The sequence below is a fragment of the Pristiophorus japonicus genome, chromosome X (assembly GCF_044704955.1).
Source record: "Pristiophorus japonicus isolate sPriJap1 chromosome X, sPriJap1.hap1, whole genome shotgun sequence".
Taxonomy (NCBI): Eukaryota; Metazoa; Chordata; class Chondrichthyes; family Pristiophoridae; genus Pristiophorus; species Pristiophorus japonicus.
The window spans coordinates 36188996-36216653 of record NC_092010.1 but is presented as its reverse complement, the minus strand read 5'-3'; the positions used below and the strand labels follow the sequence as shown (position 1 = coordinate 36216653).

At 49.4% G+C, this 27658-nt stretch overlaps 1 protein-coding gene across 3 annotated transcripts in view; it reads left to right on the top strand.

Annotated features, from left to right (window-relative positions):
• Window positions 1–27658, top strand: part of LOC139240981 (cysteine/serine-rich nuclear protein 2-like) — an 81597-nt gene that overhangs the window by 30887 nt on the left and 23052 nt on the right. For all 3 annotated transcript variants that reach the window (XM_070869613.1, XM_070869614.1, XM_070869612.1), the window contains exon 2: window positions 14621–14788. In XM_070869613.1, the coding sequence (XP_070725714.1) occupies window positions 14629–14788 (160 nt within the window). In that variant the 5' untranslated portion in view covers window positions 14621–14628. The remainder of the gene's footprint in view (window positions 1–14620; window positions 14789–27658) is intronic.

The window sequence follows — 27658 nt, the reverse complement described above, 5'->3', positions numbered from 1 at the left end:
TAGAATGTGGGCGGCCAGCCAGGAGTGCGTTGGAGTAGTCAACTCTAGAGGTAACAAAGGCATGGATCAGCCATGATCTAATAAAATGGCAGAACAAGTTTGCGGGGCTGAATGGCCTCCTCCTGTTCGTAGCTTCCTCTACCTAAATGGGAAAGGGGAGGGGAAGACAACATTACTTGTCTCTAAAGAATGAAAGTCTTTGTCCCCTCAGCCCTTCACCGGTTGCCAGTCAGCCAGTTTTCCAGGTAGACACTTGGCGGGTGGCTTATTCCCAACAACAAATGGAATTGATGGCGACTCAACCAGCTGCAGAAGCAAATGAACAATTGTTTTCTGTGAACAGGGCCTGAAACTCTCTGCAAATAAATAGGCCACAGACTTTCTGCGAGTGAAGGAAATGGCTGCCTATTGGAATAGACGTTATGTTATAAATCGCTGTGCAATTGAATGTTAACAGTCCGGGAGCTCTTGCTTTGGGAGCTACTGCTGTGTTTAAATTCAGCAAATGACCGCTTTGCTCATGGGTTTTAAAAATAGATTTTTTTTAAATGCCTCACTCCTTGTTTTTTTTAATGCGGCCTCTGCCTGTACAGGTGATTTGGAAGTGCTTAAAAGTGCTGTGTGCTTATTGTGAGTGTTCTTGGCGAAAAGGTCTTATTACGTGTGATTAACATGAAACACAAGTGGGATTTCAGTAAAGCAGAATTTTCCCAAAGGGCACTAGTTTTATTTTAAATGTGGATTTCAATCATTTGCATACTGCTTTATCTCTGCTTTCCCTGTGTAACCCCCCACCCCCCGCCCCACCGGCCAACTGGAGTTGTGTTTGGAGGGAACAGAAAGAAAGACTTGCATTTATATAGCGCCTTTCACAACCACAGGGCATCCCAATACGCTTTACAGCCAATGAAGTGCTTTTTTGAAGTGTAGTCGCTGTTCTACTGTGGCAGCAGCCAATTTGCGCACAGCAAGCTCCCACATACAGCAATGTGATGATGACCAGATAATCTGTTTGTGATATTGATTGACAGGTAAATATTGGCCAAGACACCAGGGAGAACTCCCCTGCTCTTCTTCGAAAGAGTGCCTTGGGATCTTTTACATCCACCTGAGAAAGCACTGTGAACTGGATAATTCTAGAGTTGAAGTACGAGTGGGTACAATTCAGAGTGAATTAAGAGTAGGGCAAGCTGTGTTGGTTTAAGTGCTATTTTTCCTGTGTTGTATTGGGATATATTAATCTATATCCAAAAATATTAGCAGGCACGCACACCTGTCAACGTTTTTCATTATAAATTTACATTTCCACATTGATAAGGGGACCTTGTGTAATCTGACCATGCTGCAATGACACCCTCCCACCAATGGAGGCACTACCTTCTCACCACTGGTGGGAGTATAATTATCGTGTGACAAGTTTACATAGGCAGTCCCCATTATAAATGTGGGCATAGAAATTTTATAAACGAAACATAAAAATAAGGACTGGTTTAATGACTTTAGAATGGGGACTGAATTGCGGCTGAGTGTCCAGAGCCGATTATCCCTCGTGCTCAAACCTTACTTCACCCGGAGCCTATACTTGGTCTTGACTTGCCTTGTGCAATGTCACGGGATTCTACCTGCTAAGTGCAAGTCTTTCTTTCTGCCCTCTTTCCAATTTAAAGCAGACTGCCACTCTCATACCTGCAAGAAACCAGCTTAAAGTAGCGCTCGATGGTGCTGTGCCCTGAGAGATGTAACGAGAAAAAGTTGAACAACTTCTCCTTTGACTCCACTCACTTCCTCCAAATTAAAGGTGTTGCTATGGGAGCCCGCATAGTTCCGAGCTATGCCTGCCTTTTCGTGGGATGTGGGGAACATTCTTTGTTCCAGTCCTACTCTGTCCCCTCCCTCACCTCTTTTTCCAGTACATTGATGACTGTATCGGTGCCGTCTTTGGAACAGCCCTCTCCGCTGACCCGGTACAACAATGTTGCACCTTTCATGAAATTCAGCGAGTAAAACTATTCATTGAAAGCCGCTCAATTATCAAAGCAGTTTCATGAAGCACCGATACTTTGCATTTAAATTGTCTGCTGGTGAGATAATTGGCACCCCATCTCCATTTACCACAGAAAGATACATTACACTCGCACCTGTCACATTATAAATACCATCAGCCTCGCCACTGCTCAGGACTCCCCAAGAGCTATAACCTCAGTCCTACCGTCCAGCATAGCCGCACATGCAACGAGAAGGGAACATTCAAAAACAAATCCCCAGTCGGGTGCGGGTTGTTTTGCAATTTGATCCAAAGCGACCATTTAAATAACGGGGCTCCTTCACCCTTAAAGCAGAAGTCCAACTGCTTCAGTCATGTCCTTTAGGGAAAGGAACCTGCTGTCCTTAACCGTCTGGCCTAACCAGTTAGCCTAACATCTCTCTTTGGGAAAATGCTGGAGTCCATTCTCAAGGAAGCAGTAGCAGGGCATTTGGAAAAGCATAATTCAATCGAGCAGAGTCAGCATGGTGTTACGAAAAGGAAATCATGTTTGACAAATTTGCTGGAGTTCTTTGAGGATGTAATGAGCAGGGTGGATAAGGGGGAACCAGTAGATGTGGTGCATTTGGATTTCCAGAAGGCATTCAATAAGGTGCCACATAGAGGTTACTGCACAAGATAAAAGTTCACGGGGTTGGGGGTAATATATTAGCCTGGATCGAGGATTGGCTAACTAACAGAAAACAGAGAGTCACGATAAATGGGTCATTTTCTGGTTGGCAAACAGTGACTAGTGGAGTGCCGCAGGGATCGGTGCTGGGGCCTCAACTATTTACAATCTATATTAATGATTGGATGAAGGGACCGAGTGTAATGTAGCCAAGTTTGTTGCTGATACAAAGATGGGTGGGATAGTAAATTGTGAGGAGGACACAAAAAATCTGCAAAAGGATATAGACAGGCTAAGTGAGTGGGCAAAAATATAGCAGATGGAGTATAATGTGGGAAAATGTGAGGTTATCCACTTTGGCAGAACTAATAGAAAAACAAATTACAATTTAAATGCAGAAAAATTGCAAAGTGCTGCAGTACAGAGGGACCTGGGGGTGTCCTTGTGCATGAAACACAAAAAGTTAGTATGCAGGTACAGCAAGTAATCAGGAAGGCAAATGGAATGTTGGCCTTTATTGCAAGGGGGATAGAGTATACAAGCAGAGAAGTCCGACTACAACTGTACAGGGTATTGGTGAGACCACACCTGGAGCACTGCGTACAGTTTTGGTCTCCGTATTTAAGGAAGGATGTACTTGCATTAGCGGTTGTTCAGAGAAGGTTCACTAGGTTGATTCCAGAGATGAGGGGGTTAACTTATGAAGATAGGTTGAGTAGTTTATGCCTATACTCATTGGAGTTCAGAAGAATGAAAGGTGATCTTATCGAAAAATATAAGATAATGAGGGGGCTTGACAAGGTGGATGCAAAGAGGATATTTCCACTCATAGGGGAAACTAAAACTAGGGGACATAGTCTCAGAATAAGGGGCCGCCCATTTAAAACTGAGATGAGGAGGAATTTCTTCTGAGGGTTGTAAATCTGTGGAATTCTCTGCCCCAGAGAGCTGTGGAGGCTGGGTCATTGAATATATTTAAGGCGGAGATAGACAGATTTTTGAGCGATAAGGGAGTGAAGGGTTATGGGGAGCGGACAGGGAAGTGGAGCTGAGTCCATGATCAGATCAGCCATGATCTTATTAAATGGTGGAGGGGCCAGGTGGCCTACTCTTGCTCCTATTTCTTATGATCTTATATTCGTATGGCCCCTATGTGACTCCAGTCCCATGACACTGTGGTTGACTCTTAACTGTCCTCTAAAGTCGCCTAGCAAGCCACACTGTTGTATCACAATATCCACGACAACTGGAGTGGTTCAAGAAGGCTGCCCGCCACCACCTTCTCAAGGCTCGGGATGGGCAATAAATGCATCCAGATGATGAAACAAATCTATATATTACCTTCTACACAAATAACAATGAACATGGGACTTTGTTTTATCAACTGTTCTCCTCTAATAGTAATAGATTTTCAGTGCTCATGAGATACTATTGGTGTAATCCTACTTGTTAGTTTATTGGGTGCTGCTACAGCAAGCAGCCACAAACCATTGCAACCAGGTCCAAGGCCTCTCTGTTGGGTCGAATGACTTTTCCCGTTTCTTGTGTTCTCAACGTGACACTGGCAGTTGCTGGGAGCGGGTTTTGGAGATTGCAGTGGGATATAGCAGGCGAATCACAGGCTTCCAATACCTGTGTCCGTAACCCTCTCCTTTCTGAAAGGCTTTGCAACGATGGCTCCAATTTACAGCTCACTCTGTAGGTTCATTCAGCGCTCAACATCAATTTTTGGATTCTTCTTCCAAATCTGCACAAACTATCTCAACTGGTTCTAACTGGTTGCACTGAAAGCACATGAATAGCCTATTTTAGCAGCTAAATGAAACATAACAATCCTAGAACACAGTGACCTCCAGTCTCTCCTTTGCACTGTCACTCCAATATAATTACAGGACTGAATAGCATTGTCACTCATTTCCATTTTTTTAAAGATTTTTTTATTACTGCAAGCATGCTTGTAGATAATTAAACAAAATTACTTTTACGTAACATCTCTCAACCTCCAGGATGTGCTTTACAGCCAATGAAGTACTTTTGAAGTGTCGTCACTGTTGTAATGTTGGAAAGCCAATTTGCGCACAGTAAGGTCCCACAAGCAACGATCTGATAATGACCCAGATAATCTGTTTCAGTGATGTTGGTTGAGGGATAAATATTGGTCAGGACATTGGGGAGAACTCTCCTGCTCTTCGAATAGTGTCATGGGAGCTTTTGACATCCAAAGCCACTCACAGGAATTTCTCCCGGATAATTCAAAAAGCTAAGGGTCAGAGGGAGCCTGTGGCATTCTGCAGGTGAGGAAACAATTTGTACAGGAACACACTGCCTTGTCAGTGAGTCATCTTCAGATCAGTTTGAACCTTCACCCTGGTATTGAAACTCCACTCTGTCATTTTCAGGCAACAAAGTGGAGCCAAACTTTCATGGAAAGCTCCTTGTATTTCCCCTCTGCCCCCCCCCCCCCCCCACCCCCCAACCCCTCCAAAAAAGACTTGCATTTATATAGCGTCTTTCAAGACCACCGGACTACTCAAAGCATTTTACAGCCAATGGAGTATTTTTTGGAGTGTAGTCACTGTTGTAATGTGGGAAGCTCGGCAGCCAATGTGCGCACAGCAAGCTCCCACAAACAGCAATATGATAATGACCAGATAATCTGTTTTTTTTGTGATGTTGCTTGAGGGATAAATATTGGCCAGGACACCGGGGATGACACCCCTGCTCTTCTTCAAAACAGTGCCATGGGATCTTTTACGTCCACCTGAGAGCAGACGGGGCCTCGGTTTAACGTCTCATCTGAAAGACGGCACCTCTGACAGTGCTGCGCTCCCTCAGCACTGCACTGGGAGTGTCAGCCTAGATGTATGCGCTCAAGTCCCTGGAGTGAGATTCAAACGCACAACCTTCTGACTCCGAGGTGAGTGTGCTACCCACACCTGGCACAAAGGGTTGCTGGTGGTATTGGGAAGCTGGTGACACCCCTTGGGAGTTCAGGTGCAGGGAATTTAACTTTGCATTGTGCTGCTCTTCGTCCAGCATCTGGGACTTGTTTACAACTGCGACCGTACAGCTGGTGATATGAAGGTTAGTTGCAAGGACCACTGGCTAGATAAAGCTCAACTAGAATACCACATCACTTTCGGACGAGGTTGCTGTGGGGGAGGGGTGTGTTTGAGGGCGCTAGTGCTGTTGTGATCCAAGGCTGCTTCAACCACCAGCCCTTGTGACCTTCAGAAATGTTACGTTCTGTTTACGCTAGGTAATACGGTACCTGTCTGCAATATGCCGATCTTTTTGTGAGCTTGTGCAGTGCCGATACAGGATGCGTGACCATCTTTTGTGTTTGATATTTTACATAATCCACATCTCCTCTAACTTTCTGCATCGTTCACAGGCTCTTATCCCCCTATGCCACCTGCCTGAGAATAGCTCTCTGCTGATGACGTACTGCAACCAGACACTAGGAGGTGCTCCGTGAGGAGTATGAACCACCATGGCCCTCGTACCATGTTTTTCTTTCCTTCTTATTTTGCCCTCCCCATCACCCTTGGGAGCACTTAGCTACATTCCTTCCATCTTCCTGCTCCCGTCCCCACTCTCCCCAAGCTACTGGGCTCCGCTGGGAAGAATATCCAGTTGGATATGGTACTGGAGACAGCCTGTGCCTGTGGAAACCTGGCCCAGCACAAGTCAGAGCCTTTGGTAGGGGGTATAGGGTGAGGGGCAGTAATGGAAAGCACTGGAGGCGGATGGTATCAGCTAAAGGAGATTTGCCAGCCCATCCCACCCACCACTTCTGATTCTTTACCCACCCTTCAATACATAACCCTGTAACCATGGATTCCACAAATCACTTTTGTTAAATAACTCTCGCAATTGAAACTGAATTTAAATTTCACTCTGTTTTTAAAATGATCATCCTTATTTTCAAATCTCTCCGTGGCCTCGCCCCTCCTTGTCTCTGTAATCTCCTCCAGCCCACAACCTTCCGAAATATCTACGCTCCTCTAATTCTGCCCTCTTGAGCATCGCTGATTATAATCGCTCAACCATCGGTGGCCGTGCCTTCTGTTGCCTGGGCCCCAAGCTCTGGAACTCCCTCCCTAAACCTCCGCCTCTCTACCTCCAAGACATTCCTTAAATTCTACCTCTTTGACTAAGCTTTTGGTCATCTGTCCTAATATCTCATGTGGCTCAGTGTCAAATTTTGTTTGATAACACTCCTGTGAAGCGTCTTGGGACGTTTTACTATGTTAAAGGCGCTATATAAATACAAGTTATTGAATGCTATAAATAAGTGTTATCCAATACGTTAGCCAATAGCCACACGTGACTAATTGGGAATCCAGATGTGGCTAATTGCATTTTTGATTAGTAAATAAAAATTGAGTAATATAGACACCGTTGTTGAGCCTGTGATCTCAGTACGCATATTCATAGAATCATAGAATGGTTACAGCAGGGAAGGAGGCCATTCGGCCCGTTGAGCCCATGCCGACTCTCAGCTAGTCCCACTCCCGCCCTTTCCCTGTAGTCCTGCAATTTCTTTCCTTCAGATACTTATCCAACTCCCTTTCTTTTGAAAGATAAGATTGAGTCTGCCTCCACCACCCTTTCAGGTCGTGCATTCCAGATCTAAACCACTCGCTGTGTTTTTAAAAAAAAGTTTTTTTCTTGCGTCGCCTTTGGTTCTTCTGCCGATCACCTTAAATCTGTGTCCTCTGGTTCCCTTCTGTCAATGGGAACAGTTTCTCCCTGTCCACCCTGTCGAGGCCCCTCATGATTTTGAACACTTCTATCAAATCACCTCTCAATCTTCTCTGCTCCGAGGAGAACAACCCCAGCTTCTCCAGTCTATCCACGTCACTGAAGTTCCTCATTCTAGCAATCATTCTCGTAAATCTTTTCTGCACCTTCTCTATGGCCTTCACATCCTTCCTAAAATGTGGTGCCCAGAATTGGACACAATACTCCAGTTGGGGCCGAACCAGTGGTTTATACAGGTTCTTCATCATTTCCACGCTGTATGCATGTGAACTTTAACCTTTTTGTACATTTGTTGGTAAATTGGTGAGATGAAAAGCTGAGTTTGAGTGTTTTTTAAGTACTGCAACTGATTTAGTTCCTTGGTTACTGAATGGTGAGAGATGTTTCAGAAAATATACATGTGAAGCACATTTATCTGTATTGAGTGAATGCAAGATGTTTTCTACTAAAATTAGTGCAAGTGGCTAAAAACATTGTCACCGTAGTCACACCTGTGGCTAGTCAGCGATTTCTATTGAGCAACACTGCTATATATGGAACATTGGCCACCTACGCAGCAGTGGCTCTGCAGCAGTGACAGCCCATCTGCAAGAGTGCTCGAAATTGCTAATTCACAAACCGCTCCCTGAGTAAATGCAAAAGCGTAGCACTTCCACCTCCTCTCACTGTCGTTACAGCCTCGAGATGCCCCCTTTTCCTTTTATTAAAGGTCTACTATCTGTCTAAGTGCAGATTCACCTGTTCGAGCACAGCTCTCAATTCAAATTCAGTGAGTTTTCCATCTCTTGCGTGGCCAAGCAGCAATTCAGTCCTTTTAATATGGAGTTCTAATTGTTTTAAATTTCTTCAAATAAACCTTCAGCACTCTCTCCAACAGAACCAGATATAGACAGGCGAAGTGAGTAGGCAAAAATTTGGCAGATGGAGTATAATGTGGGAAAATGTGAGATTATCCACTTTGGCAGAAATAATAGAAAAGCAAATTATAATTTAAATGGAGAAAAATTACAAAGTGCTGCAGTACAGAGGGACCTTGGGGGTCCTTGTGCATAAAACACACAAAGTTGGTATGCAGGGTACAGCAAGTAATCAGGAAGGCAAAAGGAATGTTGGCCTTCATTGCAAGGGGGATAGAGTATACAAGCAGAGAAGTCCTGTTACAACTGTACAGGGTATTGGTGGGGCTACACCTGGAGTACTGTGTACAGTTTTGGTCTCCGTATTTAAGGAAGGATATACTTGCATTGGAGGCTGTTCAGAGAAGGTTCACTCGGTTGATTCTGGAGATGAGGGGCTTGACTTATGAAGATAGGTTGAGTAGGTAGGACCTATACTCATTGGAGTTCAGAAGAATGAGAGGTGATCTTATTGAAACACATAAGATAATGAGGGGGGCTCGACAAGGTGGATGCAAAGAGGATATTTCCACTCATAGGGGAATCTAGAACTAGGGGGCATAGTTTAAGAATAAGGGGCTGCCCATTTAAAACTGAGATGAGGGGGAATTTCTTCTGAGGGTTGTAAATCTGTGGAATTCTCTGCCCCAGAGAGCTGTGGAGGCTGGGACATTGAATATATTTAAGACAGAGATCGACAGATTTTTGAGCGATAAGGGAATAAAGGGTTATGGGGAGCAGGCAGGGAAGTGGAGCTGAGTCCATGATCAGATCAGCCATGATCTTATTGAATGGCGGAGCAGGCTCGAGGGGCCAGGTGGTCGACTCCTGCTCCTATTTCTTATAGTCTTATGTCACAGTCCAAGGGACTAGGGGAAATGAGAATAGGTGTCTCCAGCAGCAAGTAAAAGCAGCACTGACACGTGCCTTGGACCTAGCGGATTTTGTGTGGCGCGAGAGGTGACAGACAGAGGGAGGAGAAACTGGTTCGGGGTGAAAATAGGGCAAGGTGTGCGGTCTTGTTGCAGGGTCACACACTGGATTTGTCCCACATCTAGACTTGATCCAGGTGAACTCGTGCAACAAAATAAAAGGTCGCTTTCCACTTTTCCAAAAGTTAGGAGTTGATTTCATTCAATAAAAATGGGGAATCTTGGGGCGATTGTAGGGCTGTGCTGGTTAACTGTGCTGCAAGTAGATCTTGCAAGTTGTAATTTGTTGGAAATTATCAACAACAAAAACAACAACTTGTTTTTTTTTATATAGCGCCTTTAACAGAGTGAAACGTCCCAAGGTGCTTCACAGGAGTATTATGAGATAAAAATTTGATATCGAGCCGCATAAGTAGAAATTAGCGCAGGTCAAAGAGGTATGTTTTAAGGAGCAGCTTGAAGGAGGATAGAGGCGGAGAGGTTTAGGCAGGGAATTCCAGAGCTTGGGGCCTAGGCAACAGAAGGCACGGCCACCGATGGTAGAACGATTAAAATCGGGAATGCTCGTGAGGGCAGAATTAGAGGAGTGCAGAGATCTCGGGGGAGAGCGGGCGGGGGGGGGAGGCGGTTGTGTGGGGGTGGGGTGGGGGGAGGGAGGCGGTTGTGGGGGGGAGGGGAGGCGGTTGTGGGTGGGGGGGGGGTGGAGACGATTGTGGGTGGTGGGGGGGGGGGGGGGGAGATTATAGAGATAGGGAGGGATGAGGCCATAGAGGGAGTTGGAAACGAGAATGAGAATTTTGAAATCGAGGCGTTGCTTAACCGGGAGCCAATGTCGGTCAGCGAGCACAGGGGTGATGGGTGAGCGGGACTTGGTGCGAGTTAGGACACGGGGGCAGCCGAGTTTTGAATCACCTCTAGTTGACGTAGGGTAGAATATGGGAGACCAGCCAGGAGTGCGTTGGAGTAGTCAGCTCGAGAGGTCTCATCAAACCTTGATGAGCTTTTTCGGAGCTCGTTCTAGGAATGCGTCACGCTACCGGACTACAAAAGAAAACTCCTTGAAGAGCGCGAATGAATTTGCAATCGATCCCTCCCTATCAGTAGGCTGGAACTAAGGATGGACAGCCAGACTGAAGGCCCAGCCTCATCACTTCTGTCTTCAGTCTCTGTTCGTCTTTCCTTCCACTGTTGTCAGTTGTCGCTTAAATGATACAAAATGTTGGAATGCCGGGAACGCAAAGCTCCTGTATTTTCAGGTTTTGACCTGCATGTGCATTCATTAAATCTGTGTTCTGCAGTCGGTTCTGAAGTGGCCTTTAAGCGCAGAACACATCACGACTGACTGGTGTAGAGCAGCACGTGATCTGGTTGCTAGGTGCACCCATTCCCAACATCACAAAGCTAATAACATCTGTTTGGAGCAGATGCCCAAGGACACATCGAGTGAAGGGAGGAAACAGATTGGTTTATTATTGGGTGTCAGCCAGACATAAAACATGAATGTTGCCAATGGTGAAGAACAAAAGGATGAGCGTTAAGGAAAATGGATTTTTCAAATGATCGAAGTTGTCTGCTGATGCTCCCTCGCGAGTCGTGTTGCTAAACTAATGAGTGATAAAGATGCCTTTTGGAGATGCAACTATTACACCTGCAGTGGAGTAAATAAGTTTACTTCAATCTTAATTGTGACAGTCTGAGGCCAGAGCCTGTTGCTGGACAGTTCTCTGTTTGGATGCCTTGAAGTTGCCCCATTATGGGGGGAGGGGAGGGAAGTATCAGCCATGTGGTCAATATTCAAAATCTGCCATCAAGCTCATGGTCTACAGGGCTGTAGTAATACCCGCCCTCCTGTATGGCTCAGAGACATGGACCATATACAATAGACACCTCAAATCGCTGGAGAAATACCACCAACGATGTCTCCGCAAGATCCTGCAAATCCCCTGGGAGGACAGACGCACCAACATCAGCGTCCTCGGTCAGGCCAACATCCCCAGCACTGAAGCACTGACCACACTCGATCAGCTCAGCTGGGCGGGCCACATTGTCCACATGCCAGACACAAGACTCCCAAAGCAAGCGCTCTACTCGGAATTCCCTCATAGCAAACAAGCCAAAGGTGGGCAGAGGAAACGATACAAGGACACCCTCAAAGCCTCCCTGATAAAGTGCAACATCCCCACTGACACCTGGGAGTCCCTGGCCAAAGACCGCTCTAAGTTGATCTGGGAGGGCACTGAGCACCTCGAGTCTCATCGCCGAGAGCATGCAAAAATCAAGCGCAGGCAGGGGAAAGAGCGTGCGGCAAACCAGTCCCACCCACTTCAACGACTATCTATCCCACCTGTGACAGGGACTGTGGTTCTCGTATTGGACTGTTCAGCCACCTAAGGACTCATTTTAAGAGTGGAAGCAAGTCTTCCTCGATTCCGAGGGACTGCCTATGATGATGATGATTCAAGGTGTCGGGACAGAATGTTCCATCTGAGCAATACCACTAAACTGGACAAATTGCCAGTGAGCTAATAAACCTTGAGGTGTAGATTGCTTTACTGGTGGAATAAACTGAGTTGAACTGTTCCCTGGGAAAACACATTTCCCTGCTCTTTCGTGCTCCCCTCCCACCTCCATTTTGCCTCAAATGGTAGTGTTGATGCACTTGCCGCATTGCCTCAGTTTGCCGGTTGAGAGTCCGGTTCGAGTTTCTCCAGGATTGAATTGCAATTTCTATCCATTTTTTTTTTTTGCCAAGAAAATGAAAATTTGGTCCAAATGGCTGTCTTCAGTTCAAATAAAAGAAAAATCCTGAGCAATTTAAAAGCTGTTTTTTTTTTTTTTGTTATACCCGGAGAATTCCTCCAAAGAGAGTCGAGACGAGTGCTGGATCTTAAAACCTCATTTGTACTTTCTGTCTCCAGGGTTTGGCTCAAACGGGACCAAACTTGTGGCTGAGCTGCTGTGGCACATTCCTAAGTTAGCATTGGGCGAACCAAAACCACGTTGATTGGGCCACAGTAAAATTTCAAATGTTTGAGTTGTATTCCCTGCACTGAATTGTGGAGTGACAGGCAGGTACCCTAAAATGACTCTTTAAAATGGAGCAGTGGGATGGGTACCATAACCGGGAGGAAAAATCAGGCAGGGCTCCCATTCTTGGTTGCTATCCAGTAACTGCTGCTGGAAAGAGCAAGTGTGAAAATTGGGAGAGGACAGGAGCATTGTGCTGCCTCTTAGCTTGCCAACAATTGCTGGCGATTGTGGTAGCCATTTTGTGTGCAGCAAGATCCCACAAAACAGCAATGAGGTGAGCGGCTGGTTCATCTGTATCTTAGAAACATAGAAATTTACAGCGCAGAAGGAGGCCATTTCGGCCCATCGTGTCCGCGCCGGCCGACAAAGAGCCGCACGGCCCTCGGTCAGCAGCCCTGAAGGTTACATATAAACCTATGAACAATGGCGGAAAGGTAAAGAACACCCAGCCCAACCAGTCCGCCTCACACAACTGCGACACCCCTTACACTAAAACATTCTACACTCCACCCCAACCGGAGCCATGTGATCTCCTGGGAGAGGCAAAAACCAGATTAAAAAAACCCAGGCCAACTTGGGGGAAAAAAATCTGGGAAAATTCCTCTCCGACCCTGGCCGTATTCGATTCCCTGCAGTACTTACCATCATCATATTGTGGTGTTTGGTTGAGTGAGGACTGTTGACCAAGACGGTGGGAGAACTCCATTCAAATATTGCGATAGGATCTCGTATACATCCATCAGAACAGGCAGACTTTTAACGTCTCATCTAAAGACGGCACCTCTGACAATGCAACACACCCTCAGCACGGCACCAAAGTGTCAGCCTAGATTATGCGCTTGTCCTCGAGTGGGGTTTGAACCCACAACCTTCTGACTTGGGAGAGTGCGCTACCCACTGAGCCAATCTGATCCTCTGAGATGGAGGGGAGTTGCTGTTTTATTTGGGGGAGGTAGGGGAAGAGTGAGAGAGAAAGAAAAGGTGACTTGCATGTACTGAGTGATCAATCGGAGGCATCATTCCAGTGGTGTATGACGAGGGGGAAAAACTGATTTACTGGTGGATTTTTTTTTTTCAACACCATCTGATTTGTTTTGGCAAGGACAAAGGATTGACAAATGATTGTAGAGTTCTCTCATTTCTCATTTCACACTCCTAGCAGCCGCCTGTGGGAAGCTATTGAGTGTGTATAGATGAGAACATTGGAGCCAGACTTTGGTACAAAGTACAGAGGAACCCTGTTGCCCAAAAGACCCAGGAGGCACTGAAGATTCTATGAAATAAAAAGAATATTTTCTATAGTCATTCAGTACATTCTTGACAAGCTATTGCTGACACTCCAGTGCTGTACTGAGGGAGCGCCGCACTGTGGGAGGGGCAGTACCGAGGGAGCGTCGCACTGTGGGAGGGGCAGTACCGAGGGAGCGCCGCACTGTGGGAGGGGCAGTACTGAGAGAGCGTCGCACTGTGGGAGGGGCAGTACTGAAGGAGTGCCGCACTGTCGGAGGGGCAGTACTGAGGGAGTGCCGCACTGTCGGAGGGGCAGTACTGAGGGAGCGCCGCACTGTTGGGGCAGTACTGAGGGAGTGCCGCACTGTTGGGGCAGAACTGAGGGAGCGCCGCACTGTTGGGGCAGTACTGAGGGAGCGCCGCACTGTTGGGGCAGCACTGAGGGAGCGCCGCACTGTTGGGGCAGCACTGAGGGAGTGCCGCACTGTTGGGGCAGTACTGAGGGAGCGGCGCACTGTTGGAGGGGCAGTACTGAGGGAGCGGTGCACTGTCAGAGGGGCAGTACTGAGGGAGCGCGCACTGTCGGAGGGGCAGTACTGAGGGAGCGGTGCACTGTTGGAGGTGCAGTCTTTCAGATGAGACGTTAAACCGAGGCCCCGTCTTCTTTTTCAGGTGGGTGTAAAAGATCCCATGGCACTATTCAGAAGAGCAGGGGAGTTATCCCCAGTGTCCTGGGGCCAATATTTATCCCTCAATCAATCAGATGATCTGGTCATTATCACGTTGCTGTTTGTGGGAGCTTGCTGTGCGCAAATTGACTGCTGCTTTTCCTACATTACTTCAGCAACTACACTTCAGATAAAGTACTTATTGGCTGTAAAGTGCTTTGGGCCGTCCTGAGGTCGTGAAAGGCACGATATAAATGCAAGTTTCTTATTTTCTTTGGGAGGTTCTGGTAATGTGGGGGGAAGTTCTGCTGGTGGTGATCTAAGTGCAGTTAGCTTTTCTTCATTTTACACAGCAGGGATGTAGGTCGGCCAAGGGGAAGTGATGTGTGTCTTTTTGAAGTAAAGACTGATGTTTCCAATCGTGTTCTTGTTCTCTTCCACAGGGTGAGAAATGGAGATGGCCGTCAGTGGGAGCCTAAAGCGAAAATTCAAAGAGGTGGATGGTTCGTCACTGTGTTCTTCACCCAAGGAATCTGATGACGACATTTCCAGCAGCGACAGTGCGGACAGCTGTGACAGCCTCAACCCTCCCAGCTCCAGGGAGCTGAGCCGTAAGTGTCTGAAGTGACGGGCCTTCATTTTTGAATTGCACCTTAAGCACGTAACTGAATCAAAACGAGTAGTTACTGCACATAACCTTGGAACAAAAAGAAAATCTTCCTACCAATGGTTGAGCGATTATAATCGGGGATGCTCAAGAGGGGAGAATTGGAGGAGCGCACACATCGCGGGGGCGGGAGGTTGTGAGGCTGGAGGAGATTAGAGATAGGGAGGGGCGAGGCCATGGAGGGATTTGTAAACAAAGATGAGAATTTTGAAATTGAGGCGTTGCTTAATGTAGATCAGTGAGCACAAGAGGTGATGGGTGAATGGGACTCGGTGCGAGTTAGGACATGGGCAGCCAAGTTTTAGCTCACCTCTAGTTTACGTAGGGTAGAACGTGGGAGGCCAACCAGGAGTGCGTTGGAATAGTTAAGTCTGGAGGTAACAAAGGCATGGGTGAGGGTTTCAGCAGCAGATGAGCTGAAGCAAGGGTGGAGACGGGCGATGTTACGGAGGTGGAAATAGGCGGTCTTAGTTATGCTGCAGATATGTGGTCAGGAGCTCATTTCGGGGTAAAATGTGACCCCAAGGTTGCGAACAGTCTGGTTCAGCCTCTGACAGAAGTTGGGGAGAGGGATGGAGTCAGTGTCTGGGAAACGGAGTGTGTGACGGGGACCGGGACCGAAAACAATGGCTTTCGTCTTCCCAATATTCAATTGGAGAATATTTCTGCCCTTCCAGAACTGGATCGTTGCGCAGATGTGGGGGTGCTAAGGATATACCTCTGGGGGACTCTGGAGGTGATGGTGTTGGGAGGGAGGGAAGCCATTGCTGGAGATCTACTGGCTGCTTTCAGATAAATAGTGTAAGGGCAGCCCCACGACTATATCTGGCTCCCTTAGCAGCAGATGCACGAGCCAGTCTTTGTTTTGTGGATCCGAGTCTACTGGGATAAAGGATTTGGATTCAGCAATGTAAACACCGAGAATGAACTTATGGACACTGGAATCCAATCTATTTGAGCGGCGGTGTAAAAGCAGCTCCCATTAAGCAAGAGATTTGCGTTGATAATTGAAGGGATAGGAAAAGGAACCATGCAGAGAATTCATGTGCTCAGTGTAGTCCCGTGGGGGGAGTGCGGTGGTGGGGGGGGGGGGGGGGGTGTGGTGTGGTGCGGTTGGGGGGGGGTGTGGTGTGGGGGGGGGTGGTGTGGTGTGGGGGGGGGTGGTGTGGTGTGGGGGGGGGTGGTGTGGTGTGGGGGGGGGTGGTGTGGTGTGGGGGGGGGTGGTGTGGTGTGGGGGGGGGTGGTGTGGTGTGGGGGGGGTGGTGTGGTGTGGGGGGGGGTGGTGTGGTGTGGGGGGGGGTGGTGTGGTGTGGGGGGGGTGGTGTGGTGTGGGGGGGGTGGTGTGGTGTGGGGGGGGGTGGTGTGGTGTGGGGGGGGGTGGTGTGGTGTGGGGGGGGGTGGTGTGGTGTGGGGGGGGGTGGTGTGGTGTGGGGGGGGGTGGTGTGGTGTGGGGGGGGGTGGTGTGGTGTGGGGGGGGGTGGTGTGGTGTGGGGGGGGGTGGTGTGGTGTGGGGGGGGGTGGTGTGGTGTGGGGGGGATGGTGTGGTGTGGGGGGGATGGTGTGGTGTGGGGGGGATGGTGTGGTGTGGGGGGGGGTGGTGTGGTGTGGGGGGGGGTGGTGTGGTGTGGGGGGGGGTGGTGTGGTGTGGGGGGGGGTGGTGTGTGGGGGGGGGTGGTGTGGCGTGGGGGGGGGTGGTGTGGCGTGGGGGGGGGTGGTGTGGCGTGGGGGGGGGTGGTGTGGCGTGGGGGGGGGTGGTGTGGCGTGGGGGGGGGTGGTGTGGCGTGGGGGGGGGTGGTGTGGCGTGTGGGGGGGGTGGTGTGGCGTGTGGGGGGGGGTGGTGTGGCGTGTGGGGGGGGGTGGTGTGGTGTGTGGGGGGGGGTGGTGTGGTGTGTGGGGGGGGGTGGTGTGGTGTGTGGGGGGGGGTGGTGTGGTGTGTGGGGGGGGGTGGTGTGGTGTGTGGGGGGGGGGTGGTGTGGTGTGTGGGGGGGGGTGGTGTGGTGTGTGGGGGGGGGTGGTGTGGTGTGTGGGGGGGGGTGGTGTGGTGTGTGGGGGGGTGGTGGTGTGGTGTGTGGGGGGGGGGTGGTGTGGTGTGTGGGGGGGGGGGTGGTGTGGTGGGGGGGGGGGTGGGGGGTGGTGTGGTGGTGGGGGGGGGGTGGTGTGGTGGGGGGGGGGTGGTGTGGTGGGGGGGGGGGTGGTGTGGTGGGGGGGGGGGTGGTGTGGTGGGGGGGGGGGTGGTGTGGGGGGGGGGGTGGTGTGGTGGGGGGGGGGGGTGGTGTGGTGGGGGGGGGGGGTGGTGTGGTGGGGGGGGGGGGTGGTGTGGTGGGGGGGGGGGGGTGGTGTGGTGGGGGGGGGGGTGGTGTGGTGGGGGGGGGGGGTGGTGTGGTGGGGGGGGGGGGTGGTGTGGGGGGGGGGGGTGGTGTGGTGGGGGGGGGGTGGTGTGGTGGGGGGGGGGGTGGTGTGGTGGGGGGGGGGTGGTGTGGTGGGGGGGGGGGTGGTGTGGTGGGGGGGGGGTGGTGTGGTGGTGTGGGGGGGGGGGGTGGTGGGGTGGGGTGGTGTGGTGGTGGTGTGGTTGGGGGGAGGTGCGGTGGGGGGGGGTGCGGTGCGGTGTGGATAGGGGTGCGGTGCGGTGTTGCGGGGGGGTGCACAGGAGACTCGTAACTGCTTTACGCTGGGTGTTGTGAAATGTGGCGGAATGAAATCCATGTCTGGAGTACCGAGCCTTTTATTTGTGTGTTGTGTGAAGAGGTTGAAAGCTGGGTCTGAGTCAGCATTTTTAATACAAAACTGCACAATCAATTTGGGCTCCCAAGCTGTACATCGGCAGCTGTACCCGAGACAATGCACACTCTGTAGGACAGAGCATTTGAAATCTCCACGGAACACTGACCCACGATCGGGTCGTTGCTTAATGTTGGCAAGGCCCCAGTGAAATTCTGTGTGAATCACTAATCTGTGTTCCCTCTCCTGCGCCCCACCCCCTCGCCCAACAACTCCAGGTCTAGGTAGCAATATAGTAAATCCCACTCATTTTCCAGCATTGCACGAGTTCTGAGTTCCTCCAGCATAACTTCCCAGGCAGCCTTCCCATGCCAGGCTTGCTTGTTGTGTTTAGTCAACCGACCACCGATGGAAACATTCCAGCTCAGCCAGCCTCTGGTGGCTCAATCGGTATGTGCACCGCCTGGCAGGTCCAAGGTTCGATCAACGGTTAGCCGCTTGCTGTTGACCGTGGCTGGTTGGGTCGGGGAAGGAACTACAACTCGTCGCAGTGGGCCTCCGACGACTCATCGTTATCCTGCTGCAAGGCGCACGTGTGTGGCCATTGGGTGAGGGCAGTATTGGGTCATCTCTAAAGCCCCCCTCCACATGGTTAAATTGGTTGCCTACACTCTTGCACTGCAGGAAGTTCAGAGAAGGTTCACTCGGTTGATTCCTGAGATGAAGGGGTTGTCATATGAAGAAAGGTTGAGCAGGTTGGGCCTGTACTCATTGGAGTTTAGAAGAATGAGAGGTGATATTGAAATGTATAGGGTTCTGAGGGGGCTCGACAAGGTAGATGCAAAGAGGATGTTTCCTCTCTTGGGGGAATCTAAAACTAAGGCATAGTTTCAGAATAAGGGGTCGCCCATTTAAAATGGAAATGAGGAGAAATTTCTTCTCTGAGGGTGGTAAATCTTTGGAATGCTCTGCCCCAGAGAGCTGTGGAGGCTGGGTCATTGAATATATTTAAGGTGGAGATAGACAGATTTTTGAACAATAAGGGAGTCAAGGGTTATGGGGAGCGGGCAGCGAAGTGGAGCTGAGTCCATGATCAGATCAGCCATGACCTTATTGAATGGCGGAGCAGGCTCGAGGGGCAACTGGCCGACTCCTGCTCCTGTTTCTTATGTTATTACCCATGAACGATGGCCACTTGGATGAGTAACCGGAGGGTGACTGGCGTCCATAGGACTGTACCACAGCAAGAGTCCAGAGGAGGGGAGTGCGCAATACACGTTCAACGTTAAAGCTTCACCACTTAATTTAAAAGAGGAATGTTTTGGACATTTGTGTGAATAGACATCGACCCCCCCAGTGGGATGTGTGCATTACTGCTGATGTTTGCCCCATTTTAAATTAAACTTCAAAAATAATCTGAGAAACCAATATGCAACAAAGCAGAGAAACCATCCTGACTCCATGTGACTTTGACCCCGTTTAACCTTTTTGTTGGGATTTTGTGTGTTTTATAAATCTTCAAATATGGGATTACACAATACTGAAAGTATTTCACTTCCCGACAGAGATATCTACTTGACATCTAACAGATAGGACAGCTGAAGATGTGCCTGAAAGCAAAATGCACCTTTTCGGTATTACGCACTAGTGCAGTGCAGCAGCATGTTAGAAGGCAGCTGGGACTGTCGGCCTTTCCATAGATATCAGCTGATTCTAACTGTTGTGTATCTGTAAAGCATGCACTCCCATGTTCCGCCACCAGGGGGCTCATCCCCTGAAGTCCCAAGGGATCCCAGTATCCCTTGGGAGGCACTATATATAAGCCGGCCCCTAAGTCCTGTTCCTCACTCTGGAGTGTCTTATTAAAGACTGAGGTCACTGTTACTTTAACCTCCCTGTGTGCAGCCTCATCTGTGTTTGGAACACAATAACTGGCGACGAGAATACGAATCCAACGCAAAGATGCAGCAAACTGTGGGCATCCTGGAGAAGTTCTCGGAGGGTGAGGACTGGGAAGCCTTAGTCGAACGGCTAGACCAGTACTTTGTAGCCAACGAGCTGGACGGAGAAGGAACGCTGCAAAAAGGAGAGCGGTCCTCCTCACAGTCTGCGGGGCACCGACCTACAGCCTCATGAAGAATCTTCTGGCTGCGGTGTAACCCACAGAAAAGTCGTATGAGGAGCTGTGTACACTGGTTCGGGAGCATCTTAACCCGAGGGAGAGCGTGCTGATGGCGAGGTATCGGTTCTACCCGTGCCAGCGATCTGAAGGTCAGGAAGTGGCGAGCTACGTCGCTGAGTTAAGGCGACTTGCAGGACAATGTCAGTTTGATGGCTACCTGGAGCAAATGCTCAGAGACTTTTTTGTACTGGGCATTGGCCACGAGACCATCCTATGAAAACATTTGACTGTAGAGACACCGACCCTCAGTAAGGGCATTGCGATAGCACAGGCGTTTATGTCCACCAGTGATAACACCAAACACATCTCTCAGCACACAAGTGCTAGCAATGTTCATAAATTAACTGGAACTGTGTTTGCGAGCAGAACTGTACAGGGCAGAAAGAAACCACGAGTCTGCAACTGCCAGCAGGCCTCAGGTGACCCAGATGACTGAGTCCGCAACAAAGGATGAATGCAAGGCAATTCACACCTTGTTGGCGTTGTGGAGGCTTCCATTCAGCCTATTCATGCTGCTTCAAAGGGTATGTTTGCAAGAGCTGTGGAACAATGGGGCATCTCCAACGAGCTGCAAGCTCTGCAAAACCTGCTAACCACCACTTGGCAGAGGAAGATCGGTCCATGGTGGATCAAAGCAGTTTCGAGCCTCAGAGAGGAGGCAGATGCTGAAGTACACGGGGTGCACACATTTTCGATGAAATGTCCACCTATAATGCTAAACGTAAAGCTCAATGGCTTACCCGTAGTCATGGAACTGGACACTGGCGCTAGCCAATCCATCATGAGTAAAAAGATGTTTGAGAGACTGTGGTGCAACAAGGCATTCAGACCAGCCCTGAGCCCCATCCACACGAAACTGAGAACGTACACCAAAGAGCTTATCACTGTCCTGGGCAGCGCCATGGTCAAGGTCACCCGCGAGGGCACGGTGCACGAACTGCCACTCTGGATTGTCCCGAGCGATGGCCCCACACTGCTTGGAAGGAGCTGGCTGGGCAAAATCCACTGGAACTAGGATGACATCCGAGCGCTATCACATGTCGATGAGGCCTCGTGTACCCAGGTTCTTTACAAATTTCCTTCCCTTTTTGAGCCAGGCATTGGAAACTTTTCCGGGGCGAAGGTGCGGATCCACTTGGTCCCAGAGGCACGACCCATTCACCACAAGGCGTGAGCGGTATCTCACATGATGAGGGAGAGAGTGGAAATCGAGCTGGACAGGCTGCAACACGAGGGCATCATCTCCCCAGTGGAATTCAGCGAGTGGGCCAGCCCGATTGTTCCAGTACTCAAAAGTGATGGCACGGTCATGATTTTCAGCGATTATAAAGTAACTATTAATCGTTTCTCGCTACAGGACCAATACCCGCTATCTAAGGCAGACGACCTATTTGCGATGCTGGCAGGGAGGCAAGACGTTCATCAAGTTCGACCTGACTTCGGCCTACATGATGCAGGAGCTGGAGGAGTCTTCAAAGGGCCTCACCTGCATCAACGCGCACAAGGGACTGTCGTCTACAGCAGATGCCCGTTTGGAATTCGGTCGGCTGCAGCGATCTTCCAGAGAAATATGGAGAGCCTACTCAAGTCAGTACCATGCACGGTGGTCTTTCAGGGCAACACATTGGTCACGGGTCGGGACACCGCCGAGCACCTACAAAACCTGGAGGAGGTCCTCCAGCAACTGGATCGCGTAGGGCTGCGGCTGAAGAGGTTGAAATGCGTCTTCATGGCAACAGAAGTGGAGTTTTTGGGGAGAAAGATCGCGGCGGACAGCATTCGGCCCACAGACGCCAAGACAGAGGCTATCAGGAACGCGCCCAGGCCACAGAAAGTCACGGAGCTGCGGTCGTTCCTGGGACTCCTCAACTATTTTGGTAACTTCCTACCGGGGTTAAGCACCCTTTTAGAGCCCCTACATGTGTTATTGCGCAAAGGTGAGAACTGGGTATGGGGAAAAAACCAAGTAAGTGCTTTTGAGCAAGCCAGAAACATTTTATGCTCCAACAAGCTGCTTGTATTGTATAACCCGTGTAAAAGACTTGTGCTAGCATGTGATGCATTGCCATACGGAGTCGGGTGTGTATTACAACAAGCTAACGTTGCGGGGAAGTTGCAACCTGTCGCCTATGCCTCCAGGAGCTTGTCTAAGGCTGAGAGGGCCTACAGCATGATTGAGAAAGAGGCATTAGTGTGTGTGTTCGGGATAAAGAAAATGCATCAGTACCTGTTTGGCCTCAAATTTGAGCTGGAAACCGATCACAAGCCCCTCACATCCCTGTTCGCTGAAAACAAGGGGATAAATACTAATGCCTCAGCCTGCATACAAAGGTGGGCACTCACGCTATCAGCGTATAACTATGCCATCTGCCACTGGCCAGGCACCGAGAACTGTGCGGATGCTCTCAGTCAGCTGCCATTGCCCACCATGGGGGTGGAAATGGCGCAGCCTGCAAACTTGTTGATGGTGGCGCAGCCCGCAGACTTGTTGATGGTCATGGAAGCGTTTGAAAATGATAAATCACCTGTCATGGCCCGCCAGATTAGGACTTGGACCAGCCAAGATCCTCTGCTATCCCTAGTAAAAAACTGTGTACTGCATGGGAGCTGGGCCAGCATCCCCGTTGAAATGCAAGAGCCAATCAAGCCGTTCCAGCGGTGAAAGGACGAGCTGTCCATTCAGGCAGACTGCCTGTTGTGGGGTAACCGCGTAGTGCTACCAAAAAAGGGCAGGGAGACGTTCATCTCGGATTTCCACAGCACACACCCAGGTATAGTAATGATGAAAGCGATAGCCAGATCCCACGTGTGGTGGCCCGGTATCGACTCTGACTTAGAGTCCTGTGTACGGCAATGCAGCGTATGTGCTCGGTTGAGCAACGCGCCCAGAGAGGCACCACTAAGTTTGTGGTTCTGGCCCTCCAGACCATGGTCGAGGATCCATGTCGACTATGCGGGCCTGTTTCTCGGTAAAATGTTCCTGGTGGTGGTGGATGCTTTTTCAAAATGAATTGAATGTGAAATAATGTCGGGAAGCACCGTCACCGCCACCATTGAAAGCCTGAGGGCCATGTTTGCCACCCATGGCCTGCCTGACATACTGGTCAGTGACAACGGGCCGAATTTAAAGAATTCATGACCCGCAATGGGATCAAACATGTCACCTCGGCCCCGTTTAAACCAGCCTCCAATGGGCAGGCAGAGCGGGCAGTACGAACCATCAAACAGAGCCTTAAACGAGTCACAGAAGGCTCACTCCAAACCCGCCTGTCCCAAGTACTGCTCAGCTACCACACGAGACCCCACTCGCTCACAGGGGTGCCCCCGGCTGAGCTACTCATGAAAAGGACACTTAAAACCAGACTCTCGCTGGTTCACCCCAACCTGCATGATCAGGTAGAGAGCAGGCGGCAGCAGCAAAATGTAAACGATGGTCGCGCCACTGTGTCACGGGAAATTGATCTGAATGACCCTGTGTATGTGCTAAACTATGGACATGGTTGCAGGCACGGTGATAGCTAAAGAAGGGAATAGGGTGTTTGTAGTCAAACTAGACAATGGACAAATTTGCAGAAAGCACCTGGACCAAACGAGGCTGCGGTTCACAGACTGCCCTGAACAACCCACAGTAGACACCACCTTTTTCGAGCCCACAAAACACACCCAAAGGATCAACGACATCACGCCGGACCAGGAAATCGAACCCATTACGCCCAACAGCCCAGCAAGGCCAGGTTCACCTAGTAGCCCTGCAGTGCCAACAACACGCCAGCCCAGCGAGGGCACAGCCAACACACCAGAACAGACATTTGTACCGAAGTGGTCCACCAGGGAAAGAAAGGCTCCCGACCGCCTCACCTTGTAAATGGTTTTCACTTTGCGGGGGGAGTGATGTTGTGTATCTGTAAAGCATGCACTCCCATGTTCTGCCACCAGGGGGCTCATCCCCTGAAATCCCAAGGGATCTCAGCATCCCTTGGGATCACTGTATATAAGCCGGTTCCTAAGGCCTGCTCTTCACTCTGGAGTGTCTTATTAAAGACTGAGGTCACTGTTACTTTAACCTCCCTGTGTGCAGCCTCATCTGTGTTCGGAACACAATACTAACCAAACTTCAGAATTACTTCCTCTTCTCTTGCTTCTGGCTCCCTACGAAGACTGATGTGCAAGAAAGTATTTGCGGCTGTACCTGGATCCCAAACCACTGACCTTCCCCAGGCTGTTTTAACTAACAGCTATGTTAAAGAATAAACGGAAGCCAACTAACAGGCCCTCAGTTGTCATAATAGTATCTGCTGTACTTACACTCATCTGTAGTGCTGTCAAAACTTGGTCCTTTAAGCTTTGATAAGCCGAGGGGATGGGATGGGAAAGAATACCAATTGAAGTAAATTAATGTTGATTATTTTCCAGTTGATGGGACATCATGTATCTCATCCTTGCTGGGCTGCTTTTCCAACAGCCAAACCACCTTAAGAAGCAGAAGGCTCAGGCTGCGGCCTGGGTTCTCCATCCAGCCACTGCTTTTCACATCGAGTTAAAACCCCTTTATCAATGGTGGCACCTGACCGTGAACTTTACCCCCACCCATTTAGTCTGGCTCTCAATTGGCCACAAGGATAGCTGGTGGAGGTTTACAGCACAGGAGGAATCCATTCAGCGTATCATACTGTTTGCTAGAGCCATCTAAAACTAATCCCCTGACCCACTTTCTCTCCATAGACCTAGATCTTCATCTACTTCAAATATTTATCTAATTTTCGTTAAAAAGATGCAATGGTCTTAGCCTCAACTACTCCCCGTGACAAAGCATTCCATTCTCCAACAATCTTCCCTCAGCAGAGGGGTCAGTAACCAGGGGGCATAGATTTAAAGTAATTGGTGGAAGGATTAGAGGGGAGCTGAGGAGAACCTTTTTTTTCCACCCAGAGGGTGGTGGGGGTCTGGAACTCACTGCCTGAAAGGGTGGTAGAGGCAGAAACCCTCAACACATTTAAACAGTACTTGGATGTGCACCTGAAGTGCCGTAACCTGCAGGGCTACGGACCAAGAGCTGGAAAGTGGGATTAGGCTGGATAGCTCTTTTCCAACCAGCGCAGAAACAATGGGCTGAATGGCCTCCTTCTGTGCTGTAAAAGTCTATTATTCTATGAAGAAATTTCTCCTGACCCCTCTCCTCGCTCTCTTAATGACAATTTTAAATCGGCTCAGAGACAGAAAACAAAGAGTAGTGGTGAACGGTTGTTTTTTGGACTGGAGGAAGGTACGGAAACATAGAAAATAGGTGCAGGAGTAGGCCATTTGGTCCTTCGAACCTGCACCACCAAGTGGTGTTCCCCAGGGGTCGGTTCTGGGACCACTACATTTCTTGATATATATTAATGGCTTGGATGTGGGTGTGCAGGGCACAATTTCAAAATTTGCAGATGACACAAACCTTGGAAGTACAGTGAACAGTGAGGAGGGGGGTGATCGACTTCAAGAAGACACAGACAGTCTGGTGGGATGGGCGGACACATGATGAAATTTCACGCAGAAAAGTGCGAAGTGATACATTTTGGTAGAAAGAATGAGGAGAGGAAATGTAAACTAAAGGGTACAATCCTAAAGGGGGTGTATGAACAGAGAGGGTATATGTGCACAAATTGTTGAAGGTGGCAGGGCAGGTTGAGAAAACAGTTAAGAAAGCTTACGGGATTCTGGGCTTCATAAATAGAGGTATAGAGTATAGAAGCCTGGATATTATGATGAACCTGTATAAAACACTGGTTCGGCCTCAACTGGAGAATTGTGTTCAATTCTGGGCATCGTACTTTAGGAAGGATGTGAAGTCCTTGAAGAGGGTGCAGAAAATATTTATAAGAATTATTCCAGGGATGAGGGACTTCAGTTACATGGATAGACTGGAGAGGCTGGGGTTGTTCTTGGAGCAGAGAAGGTTGAGAGGAGATTTGATCGAGGTATTCAAAATCATGAGGGGTCGAGACAGAGCACGCAGAGAGAAACTGTTCCCATTGGCAGAAGGATCGAGAACCAAAGGACACAGATTTAAGGTGATTGGCAGAAGAACCAGAGGCGACATGAGGAAAAACTATTTTACGTAGAGAGTGGTTAGGATCTGGAATGCACGACCTGAGAGGGTGGTGGAGGCAGACTCAATCACGGCTTTCAAAAGGGAGTTGGATCAGTACCTGAAGGAAAAAAAGTAAATTGCAGGGCTGCGGGAAAAGGGCGGGGGAGTGGGACTGGCTTGAAGTGCTCTTGCAGAGAGCCGGCACGGACTCGATGGGCCGAATGGCCTCCTTCTGTGCTGTAACCATTCTGTGATTCTATTGGGTTGTACTTGAGCCGCTTTTAAAGGGCTTCTTGCTGGATATTAGGTAGAAATTTGTCTTTGGGCAGTAGTGTAACACGGGTGATATCGTATCTGCTGCCCGTTATACTCCCTGCCCGGTACTCCGTTCCGTTGACTTCAAACATCAACCGGGGGCGTACAACCAGCAGCCGTTGCCATACCGCACAATGCGGACTTCTACCCTGGGTTTCTCCCAACACTCGGCTTGTTTGGGAGCACCAGCAGTGCCGAGAGGTAATTACGGTCCCTTGGTGAGTGGGGTTCGTCATCTGTCTCTGCAAGTTGCTTCACTTGAACTTTAATCAGAGGAAGCGAATCGCAAAGAATTAACAGCGACTTTCCAGCGCCGCTGAGTCGGTCAGAGTCGAGAACAGGCAACAGAAGCATTTGGATTGAAGGACGGAGGGTTACACAGTTGCTCGCAAGGAGCTGCCTGGCTTCTTTTTCGATGAGGTGAAGCTGGGCAGTAACTAAGTGGCACCTAATCCTTCTGCAGCAGATGGCCTTCACACGGGTTCGACAAAAACTGATCCATCCCCTCCAGAAATTTGAATAACTTGCTGTAAACCGGTGAGGTCTTGCGTTTATTTCCTGAATGTGGGAATGTTGGGCACCCTCAAACACTGTTTTCCCATCTCACTGAAAGGCTCTGTTCAAGTTTAACCACATTTTACAGATGATTTCCCTTAGTCAGACACTGTTTGTTTTTCACAAAGGGGCAAGCCACTTTATTTTGATGTAATCCTTCCTTAGTGCTTGAAATGATTGATGGACCCTGAAGAACTAGCTGTGCTGACGCTGACCTCTGGGATCATGATTGCCATTTGACTGAAAGCGCTTTTCGCTCCATCATTTGGAGAATTTTAACGATGCTAGACTTCTAATGATCAGTAAGCCGCGTTCCCTTCACAGTAAAATCTACATAACTTTAAGAAGTGACAGCATGTCGGAGCTGCGAAAAGCGCCTGGATTTCTGACTCTGCTGCTGAGGGCCTGTGTGACCTACCCGTGCACTTATTCAAAAAAATAAAGACTTGCATTCATTTAGCACCTGTCACATGCTCCCAAAGCACTTTACAGCGAAAGTACTTTTTTGAAGTGTAGTCACAGTTGTATTCTAGGAACCATGGCAGCCAATTTGCGCACAGCAAGCTCCCACATGGGAGTTTTATAAATAGACAGATTAGACTCCAATGAGAGCTCTGTAAGCAAGAACTTAACACTCTAAGGGAACAGTAGCATAGTGGTTGTGTTACTGGACTGGTAATCCAGAGGCCTGGACTGATGATCCAGAGACCCGGGTTCAAATCCCACCACAGCAGCTGGGGAATTTAAATTCAGTTAATTAAATAAATCTGGAATAAAAAGCTAGTATCAGTAATGGTGACCGTGAAACTGCCGGATTGTCGTAAAAACCCATCCGGTTCACTTATGTCCTTAAGGGAAGGAAATCTGCCGTCCTTACCCAGTCTGGCCTACCTGTGACTCCAGACCTGCAGCTTCAAGAAGGTGGCTCATCACCACCTTCTCGAGGGCAATTAGGGATGGGCAATAAATGC